This window comes from Eptesicus fuscus, chromosome 4 (assembly GCF_027574615.1).
Source record: "Eptesicus fuscus isolate TK198812 chromosome 4, DD_ASM_mEF_20220401, whole genome shotgun sequence".
Taxonomy (NCBI): Eukaryota; Metazoa; Chordata; class Mammalia; order Chiroptera; family Vespertilionidae; genus Eptesicus; species Eptesicus fuscus.
Genome location: NC_072476.1, coordinates 1622650 through 1640100, shown reverse-complemented (window position 1 = coordinate 1640100; position 17451 = coordinate 1622650). Strand labels below are relative to the sequence as shown.

At 41.8% G+C, this 17451-nt stretch overlaps 1 protein-coding gene across 1 annotated transcript in view; it reads right to left on the bottom strand.

Moving 5' to 3' along the window:
- Window positions 1-17451, bottom strand: part of LOC103302875 (phospholipid-transporting ATPase ABCA3-like) — a 289346-nt gene that overhangs the window by 78194 nt on the left and 193701 nt on the right. Inside the window, exon 22 of the mRNA XM_054714402.1 lies at window positions 9957-10173. Coding sequence (XP_054570377.1) covers window positions 9957-10173 — 217 coding nt within the window. The remainder of the gene's footprint in view (window positions 1-9956; window positions 10174-17451) is intronic.

The window sequence follows — 17451 nt, the reverse complement described above, 5'->3', positions numbered from 1 at the left end:
GGGTAAGTCAGGGGCTAAGCCTCCTCCGGGCCCATGCCTCAAATGCAGCAAGGAAGGATACTGAGCCAAGTCCTGCTCAAACCCGAGACCCCCGCCTGGGCCCTGCCCAAGGTGCGGAAGGAAGGCCACTGGAAATCAGACTGTAGTCTGGCCCCTCCAGTCTGGCCTCAGCCAGTCCAGCATGGCCGCCCTATGGATCTGGTTTGGAGCTCCCAGACCTCCTGGGACTGGCCACCGAAGAAGCTGCCCAGGCCCTGACAGGGCCCCACAGACTTAAATCACCAGGACAGAGCCTCGGGTAACGACTGTGGTGGCAGGTAAACTGATCTCCTTCTTAATTGACACTGGGGCCACTTATTCTGCCCTCTCCGAATTCGCTGGGACCCTTGTCCCCTCCTCAGTCTCTATTATGGGGGTTGACAGATTAGTCTCACAGCCATTAGCCACCTCACCTCTACACTGCATCTTACTAAATTCCCCCATTCACTCTTTTCCCATTCTATTTTGGTGCCCGGCCAGGGCTACCATGCATCCCCTCATAAAACCCAGTTGTCCCAAACCACAGTCATCTATCTCAGTTTCACTCTCTTACCCCAAAAGGCCAAGCCATTCCTTGGACAGTAAATGCCTTATCTCCTTATCTCCTCTATGATCATTATCTGTAGGAAGAATGTGGCCATTTGGGACTCAAGCGGCTAGAGGCCTGGCTAGCCTGGGAACTGGCTGTGGAGCCAGCTCCCTCCCCCGCCCCTGCCTTTTAGAAATAAAGAAAAAAGAAAGGAAGAAGGAACTCTCAGCAAGAAAGTGAGGCTTCAGTCTCCAAGCCTGGCAGGACAAGGTTGCTGGATTCTTCTTAAGCTAAACCAGAATATTCAGTGTCTAACGTCTTATCCAACCATCCAGGTCCCTGGCTCTCACTACTCCTTTCCTTCCCTTTCCCTCCCACTTTCACTGTAACACAATCTCAATCACTCATCTGTCACCCCTTATTGGCAGCGCCATGGTGACTACTCTCTCAGCTTGGAGTGCGGAACTAGAAAAAGGAATCTCATCCCTTTCGCCCACCTTTTCTCCCTAAACCTATCAGCTTGTCTCCATGATCAGGGATTTTTCTTCCTCTGTGGAGAAAACACATACATCTGTCTCCCCATCAGCTGGACAGGAACCTGTACTCTCATCTATCTCTCACCCAATGTAGATGCAGCCCCAATAATCAGTCTTTACCTGTCCCGTAACCCATCATATCTGACACAAAAGGGCAGTACAGATCATCCCTCTCCTCCTAACCCTCAGCATCACAGAAGGAGTTGGAACTGCCACAGGGAGCTTAACCACTACTCTACCTACTTTGAAACCCTGTCTCAGGACCTACAAGAAACATGTGAATGCCCAGCAAGGGGCAAAACTGGGAAAGCAAGAACCTCACCCCCAGGGTAACCTATTCTCCCCTTTCATATCACTAGTGAGGCAACTGAGACCCCTACTCTTTTCCCCCCTAGAAATAACATCTAGGTCTCAGTTGTATTTCAGCTCCAGGCCCAGAAAAGCGGCAAAACCAGACAAGTGACACTGTGGCAGCCTCAGGACCAGCTTTTACCTCCCAAGTGACTCAACAAGACTTCGCTCTCAAGACTTCACCAACCAGTCTCTTGGGGAAATTATGCTGCTGCACTCCTTGTCCAGCCTCCCATCATTAGGCCAACTGGTGTCTATTCCTTTAATTTTGCTCTTTAGCCCCCTTTCTCATCGCTGTTTTCTAGTCTTTTGCAGAACAGAATGCAGGCATTCGCCAACCAGAAGGTGGGAGAGATCCATCTGGCACTGAATTCAGAACCTGACACCAGAATCCTTGAGACCCCGGGTAGACGCCCCTAACAATGCCCCTCTCAGCAGGAAGTAGCTATGGAAGACAGACCTTCATCCCCTGACCCTGCCCGGACTCTCAATTTTTTTAATATTAGCAAAAGCCTGGAATGATAGATCCTCCCTTCCCCCAACTGATGGACGGAGCATGACGTAAACTCTACCTGCAGCCGGACATTTCTGAACACCTTATATGGACTGTACATTGAACCACCAATCAGCACCTGCCATATAGGTTCCCAATTCCTAAATCCCTAGGCCCCTAACCATGTACCTTACATGAAACCACCAATCAGTGTGTGCTGAGTGCCCTAAGCCCCATCCCCTTTTCCTCCCCTTAAAAGGCACTCTCACCCCAGCAAGCTCTCTCTCTCTCTCTCATCTCTCTCTCTCTCTCTCTCTCTCTCTCTCTCTCTCTCTCTCTCTCCTCCCTTTCCCCCTCTAGAAGGCAGCTGGCAGGGTGATCGCCAATAAAGCCTGTGTCCTGGTATCCCATGGTCTCCGGCCCTCTGTTTCATCTTTCAGCTTCCCCTGTTGCCGGCGGCAACTCTGGCCTGCTCTCTCAAGCTCCATTCTGTCGCCATTTGTTTGAATTTGTTTACCTTCTATTATTGAAACTTTGTAGCTTGAGTGGAGGCATAGGCCTGCAATGGCTATAGAAAGCTTGGCTTCCTCTGTTACCTGGGAAACCTTGCTCTCTGTGGCTGTAGCCATCTTGGATGGGGGTTAATTTGCATAGTCGCCCTGATTGGCTGGTGGGCGTGGCTTGGCGTGGCTTATGTAACGGAGTTATGGTTAATTTGCATGTTACCATTTTATTAGAGAGGATATACATATCCTCTCTAATAATAGAGTAACATGTAAATCACCATCACTCTGCTACGCCCACGATTGGGTGGCGGGAGGTTGGGGGGTGGGACTCGGGGTGGCCTATCCAGCCATTGAGAGGCACGGATCCGCTGCCACTGAGGGGGGCTACCCTTCTGTTGAGAGGCGCAGGGGGCAGGACTCCCGCCCCCTGCGCCTCTCAACGGCCAGATCCACGGCCGCTGAGGGGGCCTGCCACGGACACCCAGCTGTGCCTCTCAACAACAGGGTAGCCAGGTGTTCGCGGCAGCCCCGCTCAGCAGCCGTTGAGAGGTGCAGGGGGCGGGACTCCCGCCCCCTGCACCTCTCAACAGTAGGATAGTCCCCCTCAGAGGCTGCGGACCATCAAAAGTGGGGGAGCTGGGTGCCTGTCTGCTCTGGCACCAGGCCTTTCAGAAGCCTCTGCTGAGCCGGAGGCTTCTGAAAGGCCTGGTGCACCAGCGGACAGGCACCCAGCTCCACCGCGAAAAGTGAAAGCGTGTAGGGGACCCTACACATGCATGATTCAATCTAGTATATATATATATATATATATATACACACACACACATATATATATATACACATATTCTCTCTCTCCATATATATATACCTAATATTTATTTAAATTTTATTAATTCTTCCAACTGCTGATTCATGGGGCTGTTGGTATTCTCTATTATATATTTGTTTTCTTTTTTATTAATTTTTGTTCTTATTTGTTCATTATTTCAACTGTGTTTACTATACTTTTTTCTAACTTATTAAGTTGGACAGTTTGTTTAGTTTTAACCTTTTTCATGGTAATAGTTAAAGCTATAAAATATCTAGCCGCACAGTATTTATGTTATTCTTCAGTTCTAAATATTCTCAAGTTTACGTTATGATTCCCTCTTTGGCCTATTAATTATATAAAAACTTGTATTAAAATTCCCAGTTGTGTATTTTTGTTATTAATTTCTAATTTAATTGCAAAATGATATTGAATGTGTCATTCATTAGTCTTCATTGTGTATCATCTAGTCAGTTTTGTGAAGACTCTATGTGTGTTTAAAAACATGTGTTTAGAAATCTATGTTCTCTATATACTCCTTGGCTCAAGTTTATTAACTGGACTATTCAATAGATATTATTTATTGAATTTCTTTTCCTGCTTAATGCTTTAGTTACAAGAGAGGTATGCTAGCATCTCCTCTATGATATATAGTTTGCATATTTCAAGTAACTCGAAATTTTGATTAAATATACTTCCAGATAACATTACTAGGTAAATAAAATTTTGTAATTGTTACAACTTAATATGCAAATGAATCTGCTATCATGTAGTGAGCCTCTTTATTTCTAGTAATACTTTTTATCTCAAAGAGTATTTTTTTCTGATACCAGTATTATTTTGTGGGCACTTGTTTAATACATCTTTTTATATTCTTTTATTTTCTGTATATTTGTTTATTAACAGTGTCTCCTATAAAGAGAATAATGCTAAAATTGATCCAAAATAGCAGTCTTTGACATTTATTTAAACATGCCTACGTAACTTCTCTCTCTGGCTGCTTCAAATATCTTTTTAGCATTGGTGTTCTGAAGTTTTATGATGATATGTATAGGCTAGTAATTTTTAAAAATGATTTAGTGGGCTTTCTAAAACTTAGGATGCCTGACTTTTAATAATTCTGAAAATTCTCAGCCACTATCTTTCTAACACTACTTCCTCTTCCACTAATTCTTTGTATACCAATATATGAGATCTCCTCACTCTATCCTCCATGGTTTTTCACATTTCTTTAATATTTTCCATCTTGTTATCTCATATTTCTTTTAAGTGTTATTTATTTTTAATTATATTTTTAAAAAATGTTATGTACCCCAGTGACCAGACATTACATAACTTAATGCATGATTATACCAATAAATCCTGTACCTATCGATCACCATGCCTAGTTATTAGAATATTATTGACTATATTCCTTATGCTGTACTTTATATCCCCATGACTATTCTTTAACAACCAATTTGTACTTCTTAATCTCTTTGCCATTTTTGCCCCCTCCCATCTGGCAACCAACAAAAAATTATCTGTATCTATGAGTCTGTTTCTGTTCTGCTTGTTCATTTTGTTTGTAGATTCCATTGTTAATAGTTATGTATTTATTGCCATTTTATTGTTCATATTTCTGATCTTCATTTCTTCTTCTTAAATAAGACCCTTTGCATTTCATGTAATACTGGTTTGGTGGTGATGAACTCCTTTAGCTTCTTCTTGTCTGTAAAGCTCTTTATCTGACCTTCAATTCTAAATGATAGCTTTGCTGGGTAGAGTTATCTTCATTGTAGGTCCTTGCTATTCATCACCTTGAATATTTCTTGCCAATCCCTTCTGGCCTGCAAAGTTTCTGTTGAGAAATCAGCTGATAGTCATATGGGTGCTCCCTTGTAGGTAACTAACTGTTTTTCTCTTGCTGCTTGTAAGATTCTCTTTTTTCATTTTTATTTAACTTTTGGCATTTTAATTATGATATATCTCGATGTGTGCCTCTTTGGGTTCTCTTTGTTTGGGACTCTCTGTGCTTCCTGGATTCTTATGTCTGCTTCCTTCACCAAGTTACCGAAATCTTCTGTCATTTTTTTCAAATAAGTTTTCTATTTCTTGCTTTCTCTCTTCTCCTTTTGGCACCCCCATGATACATATGTTGGTATGATTAAAGTTGTCCCATAGACTCCATACACTATGCTCTTTTTTTTTTTTTTTTTTTTTTTGCTATTCTGAATGGGTGTTTTTTGCTTCCTTATATTCCACATCACTGACTTGATTCTTAGCTTCATCTCCTCTACTGTTGAATCCCTGTAAATTATTTTTTATTTCAGTTAGTCTGGCCTTCATTTCTAACTGGTTCTTTTTTATGTTGTTCATGTCCTCACAAAGTTTCTTGAGCATCCTTATGACCAGTGTTTTGAACTCTGCATCTAGTAGATTGCTGGTCTCCATTTTGTTTAGTTCTTTTTCTGGAGTTTTGTTCTCTAGTTTCATTTGGGACATGTTTCTTTGTCTCCTCATTTTGACAGCTCCCCCCCCCCCTGTGTTTCTTTCTATGTATTAGATAAAGATGCTACATCTCCCAGGCTTGGTAACATGGCCTAATGTAGTAGGTGTCCTGTAGGGCCCAGTGGGCTATACACCCTCCTGTTGTAGTTGAGTCTTGGTTGCTGTTGGTATTTCAATAGTAGGGATTTACTCAGGTTGATCAGCTGCAAGACTGACTATGACTCTTTTATATTCATCCTTAACCACCAATTCTCTCTTCAACGGTTTCAACTATGTCTAATATTCTGATGTTTCTATCTATTAAGTACTTATTTAAATTATTAATTCTTTTCATTTTTTAAGATTCTATTTGGATCTTTTTCAAATCTACTTATTCTCTCTCTCTCCATATACATATATAATGCCCATACATATGTATCTATAGTACATGCAAATGTGCAATATAAGTATATATGTTCTATATGCTCATAGTCCTGACACTCTGCTACTAGTTAAATATTTTTAAAATACATATTTTATATTCTATTCTAAAAATCCTCAAATCTTAAATGTTGCTGGCCTGATTCTTATTCTACAGTTTGTGTTTTCTGGTAGCATTTGCTCTTAGGTCCTTGCTTATTTTTTTTTTTCTTTGTAATTTTAAGCTGATCTCAATTTCTCTAGATAATTTACCTGTGGGAATACTTTGAAGTCTGGAAATTGTGTATACATTTGCCACTCGCCTGGGAACACAATCAACTGAGGTTATTTTAAATAAATGATCAGGTTATGTTTTTGGCTTACATAGGTACTATGATTTCAAGAAACAAATCAGTATGGGGACTTGTCTATGGTTACAAATTAAAAGGGAAATTACTATTCTTTATTCCAGTGCCAAATTCAAATTTTATAAATTTCCTTTCTGTGTCCTATTGTGGCATTAGCTAAGTTTTGTTAACCCTTATAATGAAGCCCTCTAACTTCCAATTTTAGATAGGAAGCTACTAAAACCTTTGTTGTATGTGCCTTATGCTTTCTATTCTGACCTCAGTGTTACTCACTACCTATGTAAATGTAAAGTTAAGGTAACCAGATTCTGTTAATAAGCTCATGTCAGAGATACCTTTAATACTTGCTTACCTTCAAGGACACATGCTTCCACTTTATCATTGGCCTCTGCCAATTCCATACTTTCTTCTTAATTCATTATTTTGACAGAGTATCATTTATAGGTTTGTTCTGCTGCTGAAAAGAGGAAGTCTCCTTTGACATTCTAATTGCCAAATCTATTGGCTCCTTTTTTGTTCTCACCCTTCATGTCTCTTTGAAACATATTCTTCCCCCAAAATGTTTTTTAAACTTTCTGAAACAGCAATTTCTTCTAATTCTTCTTATTAATTACTAGAGGCCCGGTGCATGAAATTTGTACACTCAGCAAGTGGGGAGGGGGGCCCTAAGCTTGGCCTGCACCCTCTCGCAGTCCAGGAGCCCTTGGGGGATGCCCCAGTTGGACATCCTTAGTGCTGCTGTGGAGGCGGGAGAGGTTCCTGCCACCACTGCTGTACTCACCAGCCATGAGCCCAGCTTCTGGCTGAGTGGCGCTTCCCCTGTGGAAGTGCACTGATCACCAGGTGGCAGCTCCTGCATTGAGCGTCTGCTCCCTGGTGGTCAGTGCATGTCATAGCGACCAGTCATTCTGCTATTTGGTCGATTTGCATATTAGCCTTTTATTAAATAAGGCTAGAGGCCCGGTGCATGAAATTCGTGCACAGAGGGGGGTTGTCCCTCAGCCCAGCCTGTACCCTCTCTAATCTGGGATCTCTCTCACAATCCAGGACTGCTGGCTCCAAACTGCTCGCCTGCCTGCCTTCCTGATTGCCCCTAACCGCTTCTGCCTGCCAGCCTGATCACCCCCTAACCACTCCGCTGCCAGCCTGTTTGCCCTCAACTTCCCTCCTCTGCCAGCCTGGTCACTCCTAACTTCCCTCTCCTGCAGGGTTGATCACCTCCAACTGCCCTCCCTTGCAGGCCTAGTCCCTCTCAACTGCTCTCCCTTGCAGGCTGGGTGCCTCCCAACTGCCCTCCCCTGCTGGCCATCTGTGGTGGCCATCCTGTGTCCACATGGGGGCAGGATCTTTGACCACATGGGGGCAGCTATATTGTGTGTTGCAGTGATGATCAATCTGCATATTACTCTTTTATTAGATAGGATAGAGGCCTGGTACAGGGGTGGGGGCCAGCTGGTTTGCCCTGAAGGGCATCCCGGATCAGGTGGGGGTTCCCTTGGGGTGTGAGGTGGCCTGAGCGAGGGGCCTGTGGTGTTTTGCAGGCTGGCCACGCCCCCTGGTAACCCAAGTGGAGGCCCTGGTATCTGGAATTTATTTTCCTTCTACAATTGAAACTTTGTAGCCTGGAGCGGAGCCACGCCTGAGGCTCCCTCCGAGGAGGCCGGCAGCCATTTGTGTTGGGGTTATAATTGAACCTTTGTTGCCTTAAGCGGGTGGGCCCGGCCAGGGTGTGTGGAAAGCTTTGCTTCCCCTGTTGCCAGCGGCAACCCTGGCCTGCTCTCTCAAGCTCCATTCTGCTGCCATTTGTTTGAATTTGTTTATCTTCTATAATTGAAACTTTGTAGCTTGAGTGGAGGCTTAGGCCTACAATGGCTATGGAAAGCTTGGCTTCCTCTGTTACCTAGGAAACCTTGCTCTCTGTGGCTGTAGCCATCTTGGTTTGGGTTAATTTGCATACTCGCTCTGATTGGATGGTGGGTGTGGCTTGTGGGTGTGTCGGAGCTATGGTCAATTTGCATATATGTCTATTATTAGATAGGATGTTTATTGGGGTGACATTAGTTAAGCAACCAAACAGGTTTCAAATGTAAAGCTCAACAAAATATCATCTGCACACCACCTCATGCACCTTTTGCTCAAAGAATAGTCTCTGTTCCCATTTCTTCCCCCTTTGTCCCCCCACCCTTTTCCTCTGGCTAACACCACATGTTGTCTGTGTCTATGTGTTTTATATATATAAACGCACAAACTCAAATGCTTTAAGGGGAGTCTTCCCCACTTAGCATAATATTTCTCTTTAAAGAGGTGTGCAACATATACAGATATTGCTTTCCATAATTTTGGGATTGCTTTGAGAATTAGTGCTAAGGCATATCTCTTAACATTTTTTGTCTGCTATCCAGAGGCTTAAGTCTTACTCACGTGAAATACTCTTTTGTGACAGGGAATGAGGCGGGAAGCCTGTGCTTATGGGGCTCTGTAATAACAGGGAGAAATGAAGTGATCAAGTGCTCAAGCCAGTTCAAACTCTCGTCAGAGAAGGAAGGGTGGGGGAGATACAAATGTAAGAATACTGCAGAAGCCAGGTTTACTTGCAGTAAGGAAGGAGAACTGGCTCAGTTGTAAGGATGTCGGGTGCATACAGTTTTTCTTCTTTCTGGAAAATCATATTTGGCTGCTCAGGATCTTTAAGTTAGGGAAGAACAGCTGCACCATACAACCTCTCCTCGATGAAACTGTTGGCCTCTCTCAAGAATTCAGGATTCCTCTCCACTCCTCCCTCTCATCACCACACTATAAAGTGCCCCAACATCAAGGGATAACACTTTTAAAAATAATGAGGGTCTACTGTCAAATGTATTTTTGATATGATTTATTCTAACTTACTGAGGCCTATCCTTTTAAGAAGAAAGCTGCTCTTTGTTTTCATTTATTCTCTTTTTCTGTTTCTGACAAATGAGTTTCAGAAACAAATGCTCCTAAAATGTCCAAACTCTTGTGCAAAACAGGTTTCTTAAGTCATATGATAGTGTTACTGGATGTGAGGGGAAGGAGGAGGAATATTATCAAAGAACCATATATCAGGTTCAGTCTCATCACTTCAATAGGAAGACCCCCATTCCAGCAAACCTGGAGTGGGTTCACAGGTTCTCAGAGTAAGTTTTTATTGATTTCAGAGAGGATGGGAGAGGGAGAGAAAAATGAAAACATCAATGATGAGAGAGAATTGTTGATCGGCTGCCTCCTGCATGGGCCTATTGGGATTTGAGACTACAACCTGAGCATGTGTCCTGACTGCGAATTGAACCATGACCTCAGCTCAACCCCTGAGTCACACTGGCCAGGCTCAAAGTAATTTTTATTGACTTACATCAAGTTCAGGATGTTGCCAAGCCTGGGACATAATTGTCTCTTAATGTCCTTTTATTTACACTTACCAAACTGAAATGTGGCATCTATGAGGAGACTGAAAATGCCTGAAAGGTAGCCGAACACCACAAGTTTGATGTAGGCAGAAGTACTTTTAGAAAACAGGAAGCTCAGCAGATATATGAGGGGGATGGCACTCCAGCCAAACAGCATGAAGATCAGCATTGTGTCCAGGAAGTGGTAGTCTGTGAGATACACGTCCAATTGGCAGAACTTGAACACGCCCTGGAACACAGTATACAGTGATAAAGGCAAGTGAGACCTAAGTGCAAAAATAATTGAAGCTAGAACACTTAGAAAAGGAAATAGCAAGACCTGTCCTTATTTAACACAGAATACTCATTAATTAGATCATTTTGCCTTAAAAAAAAAAAAAAAAAGCCCTACTCGCTTCTTCTTCTCCAAGGATAGTCCAGAGACAGATCCACTGTAATTCCCTTTATTATTATTAATTTTTACTTGGGAAAGTTTTTTAAATTCATAAACAGAATCAGTATCTTTTTCCCCAAATAATCCCAATTCTCAACTTTCCCAGAAAGTAGATTCTTTATCTAAAGAGAAACTATTTCTTTAAATATTTTTCCTCTTCACTACATGCCTTAACCTATCACTGCTATCCACCTTTAAACTGGGTCTCCTGGTTCTAATCTACTCCCACACTCCATCACATCCACTTCTGCAACTCTGGGATTTCTTTTTTTTGTTGGTACTTTTCCCTTTACAGCGTCATTCTCAGCAACCAGTGAGGTAAGCAAGGTTGTGTCATTATTCTCGTTTCACAAACCATTTAAGTGGTTTGCCTGAGGTAGCGGACTCCAAAGTAGCCGAGGTTATTGTCTCCAGATTCTGTGCTCTTTTTTTTTTAAAAAAAAAAAACAGCAGGTTCCATATTCTCCAGCTGCACCTTTTTTATTTTTATTTTATTTATTTATTTATTTATTTTAATAAATCTTTATTGTTCAGATTATTACAGGTGTTCCTCTTCCCCCACCCCCCATAGCTCCCCTCCACCTGATTCCCCACACCACCCCATACCCTTACCCCCGCCACTGTCTTCATCCATAGGTGTAAGATTTTTGTGCAATCTCTTCCTGCACCCCTCAGACACCCTGCCCCCTGAGAATTGTCTGTCGCCTCCCTTTCTATGTCCCTGATTCTATTATATTCACCAGTCCATTCTGTTCTTCAGATTTTTTTATTTACTTGATTTTTAGATTCACTTGTTGGTAGGTATCTATTTGATGTCTTTTTGTTGTTCATAATTTTTACCTTTACCTTTTTTTTCTTCTTCCTCTTCTTAAAGAATACCCTTCAGCATTTCATGTAATCCTGGTTTGGTGGTGATGAGCTCCTTTAGCTTTTTCTTGTCTGTAAAGCTCTTTATCTGACCTTCAATTCTGAATGATAGCTTTGCTGGGTAGAGTAATCTTGGTTGTAGGTTCTTGCTATTCATCACTTTGAATATTTCTTGCCACTCCCGTCTAGCCTGCATAGTTTCTTTAAATTTTGCCTTGCTGGCACTCTAAATTCCAACTCCCATGTTTTCTCTTATGTTTTTGCTATTACACTTTTTGCTTTTTAATTTGTCTTTCACTCCCCACCCCATAATTCATTGTATAGAGTAATTACATGTAGCAACAATAGGCTTTTCTTATTATCCATGTCCATCTTTTTTTTTTAATTAAATTCATTGGGGTGACATGGGTTAATATTATATAGGTATCATGTATCACATTTTTATGATACATGATCTGTATATTGCATGGTGTGCCCATGATGCAAAGTCAAATCATCTTCCATTACCATATATCTGACACCCGTTGCCCTCTATTCCTAAAGCCCCTTCCCTCTGGTAACCACCATTCTATTGTCTGTGCCTATGAGTTTCAGTTTTAAACTCCACATCTGAGTGAGATCATATGGTTCTTAGCTTTCTCTGACTTATTTTGCTTAGCATATTTTAAAGATCCATCCATTTTGTTGCAAATGGCAGTATTTCATCTTTTCTTATCACTGAGTAGTATTCCATATATATTCACCAGAAAAATTTGAAATCATTCATTCAAAAAGATATATGTACTCCTATATTCACTGCAGCCTTATTCATCGTGGCCAAGACATGGAAACAACTGAAGTGTTCTTCCATAGATGATTGGATAAAGAAGATGTGGGATTGCTGGGTTATATGGTAACCACATTCTTAATTTTTGAGGAGCCTCCATACTGGTTTCCATAGTGGCTGTACCAGTTTACATTTCTACTGGCAGTAAATGAAGGTTCCTTTTTCTCCAAAACCTCTTCAACACTTGTTATTACTTGTCTTGCTTATAATAGCCACTCTAACAGGTATGGGTGGTGTTTCATTGTAGTTTTGATTTGCATTTATCTAATAGTGAGTGAAGTTGAACATCTTTGCATATATCTGTTGGCCATTTGTATGTCTTCTTGGGAGATGCGTCTGTTCAGGTTCTCTGCACATTTTTTAATTGGGTTATTTGTTTGGTGTTGAGTTGTATGAGCTCTTTATATGTTTTGGATATTAACCCCTTGTCAGAGCTGTTGTTTCCAAATATCTTCCTCTATCTCGCTAGTTGTCTTTTGTTTTGTTGGCAGTTTCTTTGCTGTGCAGAAACTTCTCAGTTGGACATAGTCCCATTCGTTATTTTTGCCTTTCCTTCCCTTGCCTTTGGGCTCAAATTCATGAAATGTTCTCTGAGACCAAGGCTCATACATTTAGTACCTATCTTTCCTTCCATGTAATTTATTGTTTCAGATCTTATATTTAGGTCTTTTGTTCATTTGAGTAAATTTTCTAACTTTTTAAAAAATGTGATTTTATTGATTTTTAGATAGACGTAAAGCCAGAGGGAAAGAGAGATAGAAACATCCATGATGAGAAAGAATAATCAATTGGCCACCTCGTGCACACCCCCTACTGGGGCTCGAGCCCGCAACCTGGGCATGTGCCCTGGCCAGGTGACCTTTTGGTGCGTGGGATGATGTTCAATCCACTGAGCCACACAGGCTGGGTCATTTGAATAAAGTTTTGTACATGGAGACAAACCATATTCTACTTTCATTCTTTTGCATGTATCTTTCCAATTCTCCCAGCAGCATTTATTGAAGAGGCTTTCCTTACTCCATTGTGTGTTTTGGCTCCTTGTAAAATATTATTTGCTGATATACATGTAGTTTTATTTCTGCACTCCCAAATCTGTTACATTGTTTGTGTATCTATTTTTCTGCCAATACCATGCTGTTTGATTATCATTGTCCTTTAGTATAATTTGAAGTCAGGCAGCGTGATACCTCTAGCTTCATTCTTTTTTCTCAGGATTGCTTTGGCTACTTGGGGTGTTTTGTGATTCCATACAAATCTCATGATGTTTTTGTTCTATTTCTTTTAAAAATGAAATTGGGATTTTCATGGGGATTGCATTAAATCTATAGGTAGATTTAACTATGTTGATTTTTCCAATCCATTTCATTCTATCTCTTTCAACCTCTTAAAAATTTTTAATAGATTTTTATTTATTTTAGAGAGGAAGGGAGTGGGAGAGAGAGATAGAAACATGAGTGATGACAGAGAATCACTGATTGGCTGCCTCCTGCATGACCCCTACTGGGGATCGAGCCCACAACCTGGGCAAGTGCCTTGACCAGGAATTAACCCATCACCTACTGGTTCATGGGTCAATTCTCAATCATTGAGCCATACTTATCAGGCTTTTTTGCAATCTCTTTTAATAATGCTTTGTAGGAGATGAGAAGATGGCAACTGGTAGGACAGCAGTGAGGGAGAGGTTGTGAGTGAGGGAGTTAAAAAGGCATGTGTGGACGTGTGGTGTGTGTGTGTGTGTGGTGTGTAGTGTGTGTGTGTGGGGGGGGACAGTTAGATCTCTCAAGTTTCAGGGGCTGGCAGACCAGGCTCTCGTGGACGGGGAGCCCCTGCCATTGTTGTGGGCACTCCCCAGGCTGTGGGGCTCGGGCATGGAGCCCATGCCATTTTGAAGGGGAGAGTGGCCTCCACTAGGAACCCAGCCTCACCACCACCCAGACTGCCTTGGACACTGCAGCCACCCCAGCCAAATTCATGCTGCCTCGGTGCAGACCTGCAGACCCCAGGACATCCACCTCCTGGCTGCTGGCTCCTGGACACCACAGTTGTACCGCTCCAGCCCAGTGGGGCCCGCGACTTCCCCCTCCAAGGCTGGCTTCTGAACACTGCAGGCATGCTGCTACAGCAACAGAAACCAAGAATACTGCTTCCTGGGCCACTGGATCCTGTGCCCATCGATGAGTTGCTGAGTGTGCACCTCTGCAGGAAAGGGTGCACGGCTTCAGCTGTAGAACCTGCCAATACCACTTCCCCGGCCTCTGGACTTTGGGCCCCTCGTGAGTTGCTGAGTATGTGCCTTTTCAGCTGAGGACACAAGGCTCCAGAAGCAGACCTCATGACTTCCCCCTCCCGTGCTGCCTCTCTGGTCAAGGTTGTGCTATTTCAGCCACAGACTCCAAGATTCCTGCATTTCCAGCCGCTGGCTCCTGCCTCCTCTCCCTTTCTGTCCCCCTCCCCCCTGTGATTCACAGAGTGAGATCACCCTGGCCAGAGTCCCCGCTGTCGGATCCACAGACTACAGGACACATGCCTCCCACCATCACAGGCTCCTGGACTCTCACAATGATTTGCAGAGTGACACTACCCCAGCAAGAGTCACAACACACCAGCCAGAGTCACACTACCTCAGGCCGAGAGACCCCTTCCTCCCAGGCCATGGACTCTGGGATCTTACAGAGAGTGCAGGCCAGTGAGACCTCAGGTGCCCCTTTCTACAAGAGTTGGAACCACAAGCAAACCACAACAACGTGCACCATGAGGCCGGGGGAGTCACATTGCCAGACAACCCGAGATGAGACTTCTTTTTTCTCCCATTATTTAAATTCTTTATTGTTTAAAGTATTACATAAGTCTCCTTTTCCCCTCATTGACCTCTCCCCAGCCACTACCACTCCCTAGCACATGCCCTCACCCCCTACTGTCTGTGTCCATTGGTTATGCCTATATGCACGCATACAAGTCCTTTGGTTGATCGCTTACCTCCCACCCCTGCCTTCCCTCTTAGGTTGGATGGTCTGTTCCATGCTTCTATGACTGGTTCTATTTTTGTTCATCAGTTTACCTTGTTCATTATATTCCACAAATGAGTGAGATCATGTGATATTTATCTTTTTCCAATTGGCTTATTTCACTTAGCATAATGCTCTCCAGGTCTATCAGTGCTGTTGTGAATGTAAGAGCTCCTTCTTTTTTTTACAGCAGCATAGTATTCCATTGTGTAGATGTACCACAGGTTTTAATCCATTCACCTTGATCCTTTCAAAGAACCAGCACTTGGTTTCATTGATCTTTTGTATAGTTTTTTTTTTTTTTTCGTATCTATGTCATTTATTTCCCTCAGATCTTTATTAATTTCCATCCTTCTGCTCACTCTGGGATTTTCTTGTTGCTCTCTTTCTAATTCTTTAAGTTGTAGAGGTAGATAATTTATTACCAGTTTTCCTTGTTTTTTGTTCGTTTGTTTTTTGAGGTAGGCCTGTAATGCTATGAACTTCCCTCAGGACTGCTTTCACTGTGTCTCATAGATTTTGGATTGTTGTGTTTTCATTGTCATTTGTTTGCAGAATGATTTTTTATTTCTTCTTTGATCTCTTTGGTAACCCAATCATTGTTTAATAACATGATATTTAGCCTCCAAGTGTTTGAATTTTTTGTTTGTTTTTATTGTAGTTTATTTCTAATATTATGTCATTGTAGTCTGAGAAGATGCTTGATATGATTTCAATGTTCTTGAATTTGAAGAGACTTTGCCTGTGTCCTAATATGTGGTCTATCTTTGAAAATGTCCCATGTGCACTTGAGAAGAATGTATATTCTGTAGCTTTGGGGTGAAATATTCTGAAGATGTCAATTAGTTCCATCTGATCTAGTGAGTCATTTAGGATTGATATTTCTTTGCTGATTTTTTGTTTAGAGGATTTATCCAGTGGTGTCAATAGGGTATTAAAGTACCCTAATATGATTGTACTAATGTTGATCTCTCCCTTGATATCTTCCAGAAGTATTTTTATGTATTTGGGTGCTCCTGTGTTGGGTACATATATGTTTACCAGAGTTATGTCCTTATTGAATTGCTCCCTTTAGTATTATGAAGTGGCCCTTCTTATCTCTTGTTATGGCCTTTATTTTGAGGTCTATTTTGTCAGATGTAAGTATTGCTACCCCAGCTTTTTTCTCATTTCCATTTGCCTGAAAAAAATTTTTTCCATCCCTTCACTATCAGTCTGTGTGAGTCCTTTGTTCTGAGGTGGGTCTATTGTAGACAGTAAATACATGGGTCATGTTTTCTAACCATTCATCTTCCCTAGGTCTTTTGATTGGAGCATTTAATCCATTTATGTTTAAGGTTATTATTGATAGGTACTTGTTTGTCACCATTTTTATTCTTTATGCCTCTTTTCCTTCTTCCAATTCTATTTCTTCTTTTTAAAGCAGTCCCTTTAGTATTTCTTGCATTGCTGGCTTGGTGGTAATAAACTCACGTAGCCCTTTTTTGTCTGTGAAGCTCCTGATTCCACCTTCAATTTTGAATGATAGCCTTGCTGGGTATAGTATTCTTGGATTCAGTCCCTTGCCTTGCATCACTTTGTATATTTCATTCCATTCCCTTCTGGCATGATGTGTGTCTGTTGAGAAATCAGTTGATAGTCTAATCAAAGATCCATTGTAGGTAATTTTCTGTCTCTCTCTGGCAGCCTTTAAGATTCTTACTTTGTCGTTGATATTTGCCAATTTAATTATGATGTGTCTTGGTGTTAGTCTTTTTGGGTTCATCTTGTTTGGGACTCTGTGTGCTTCTTAGACTTGTGTGTGGTTTTTTTTTCTTCCCAACATCAGGGGAATTTTCTGTCATTATTTCTTCAAACAGGTTTCCTATTCCTTGCTCCACTCCCTCCCCTTCTGGGACCCCTATTATGTGGATTTTGTGGTTGTTGTTTGTTTTGTATTGTCCCAAAGCTCCCTTAGTCTCTCCTGCTTTTTAAGTTTTCTTTCTAGTTGCTGCAGTGCGTGGATGGTTTATACTACCTTGTCTTTTTGTATGCTTAAATTTTCTCTCAATAAAAAGGACACCAATCAGATTGAATTGGGACCCACTCTAACTGCTTCATTTTAACTTGAATTTTAAATGCAAATAGCTATTTGAAAGCCCTATCTTTAAATATAGTTACATTTTTAAAGAACTGGTGTTTAGAACTTAAACATATGAATTTTTAAGGATATAATTTAGCTCATAAAATTATTATGGCCCTGGCTTGGTGGCTCAGTCAGATTAAGTGTCATCCCATACACCAAAAGATTGTGGATTTGATTTCTGGTCAGGGCACATACCTAGGCTGGGGGTTTAATATGGTTGGGGTGCATACGGCAGGTAATTCCTTGATGTT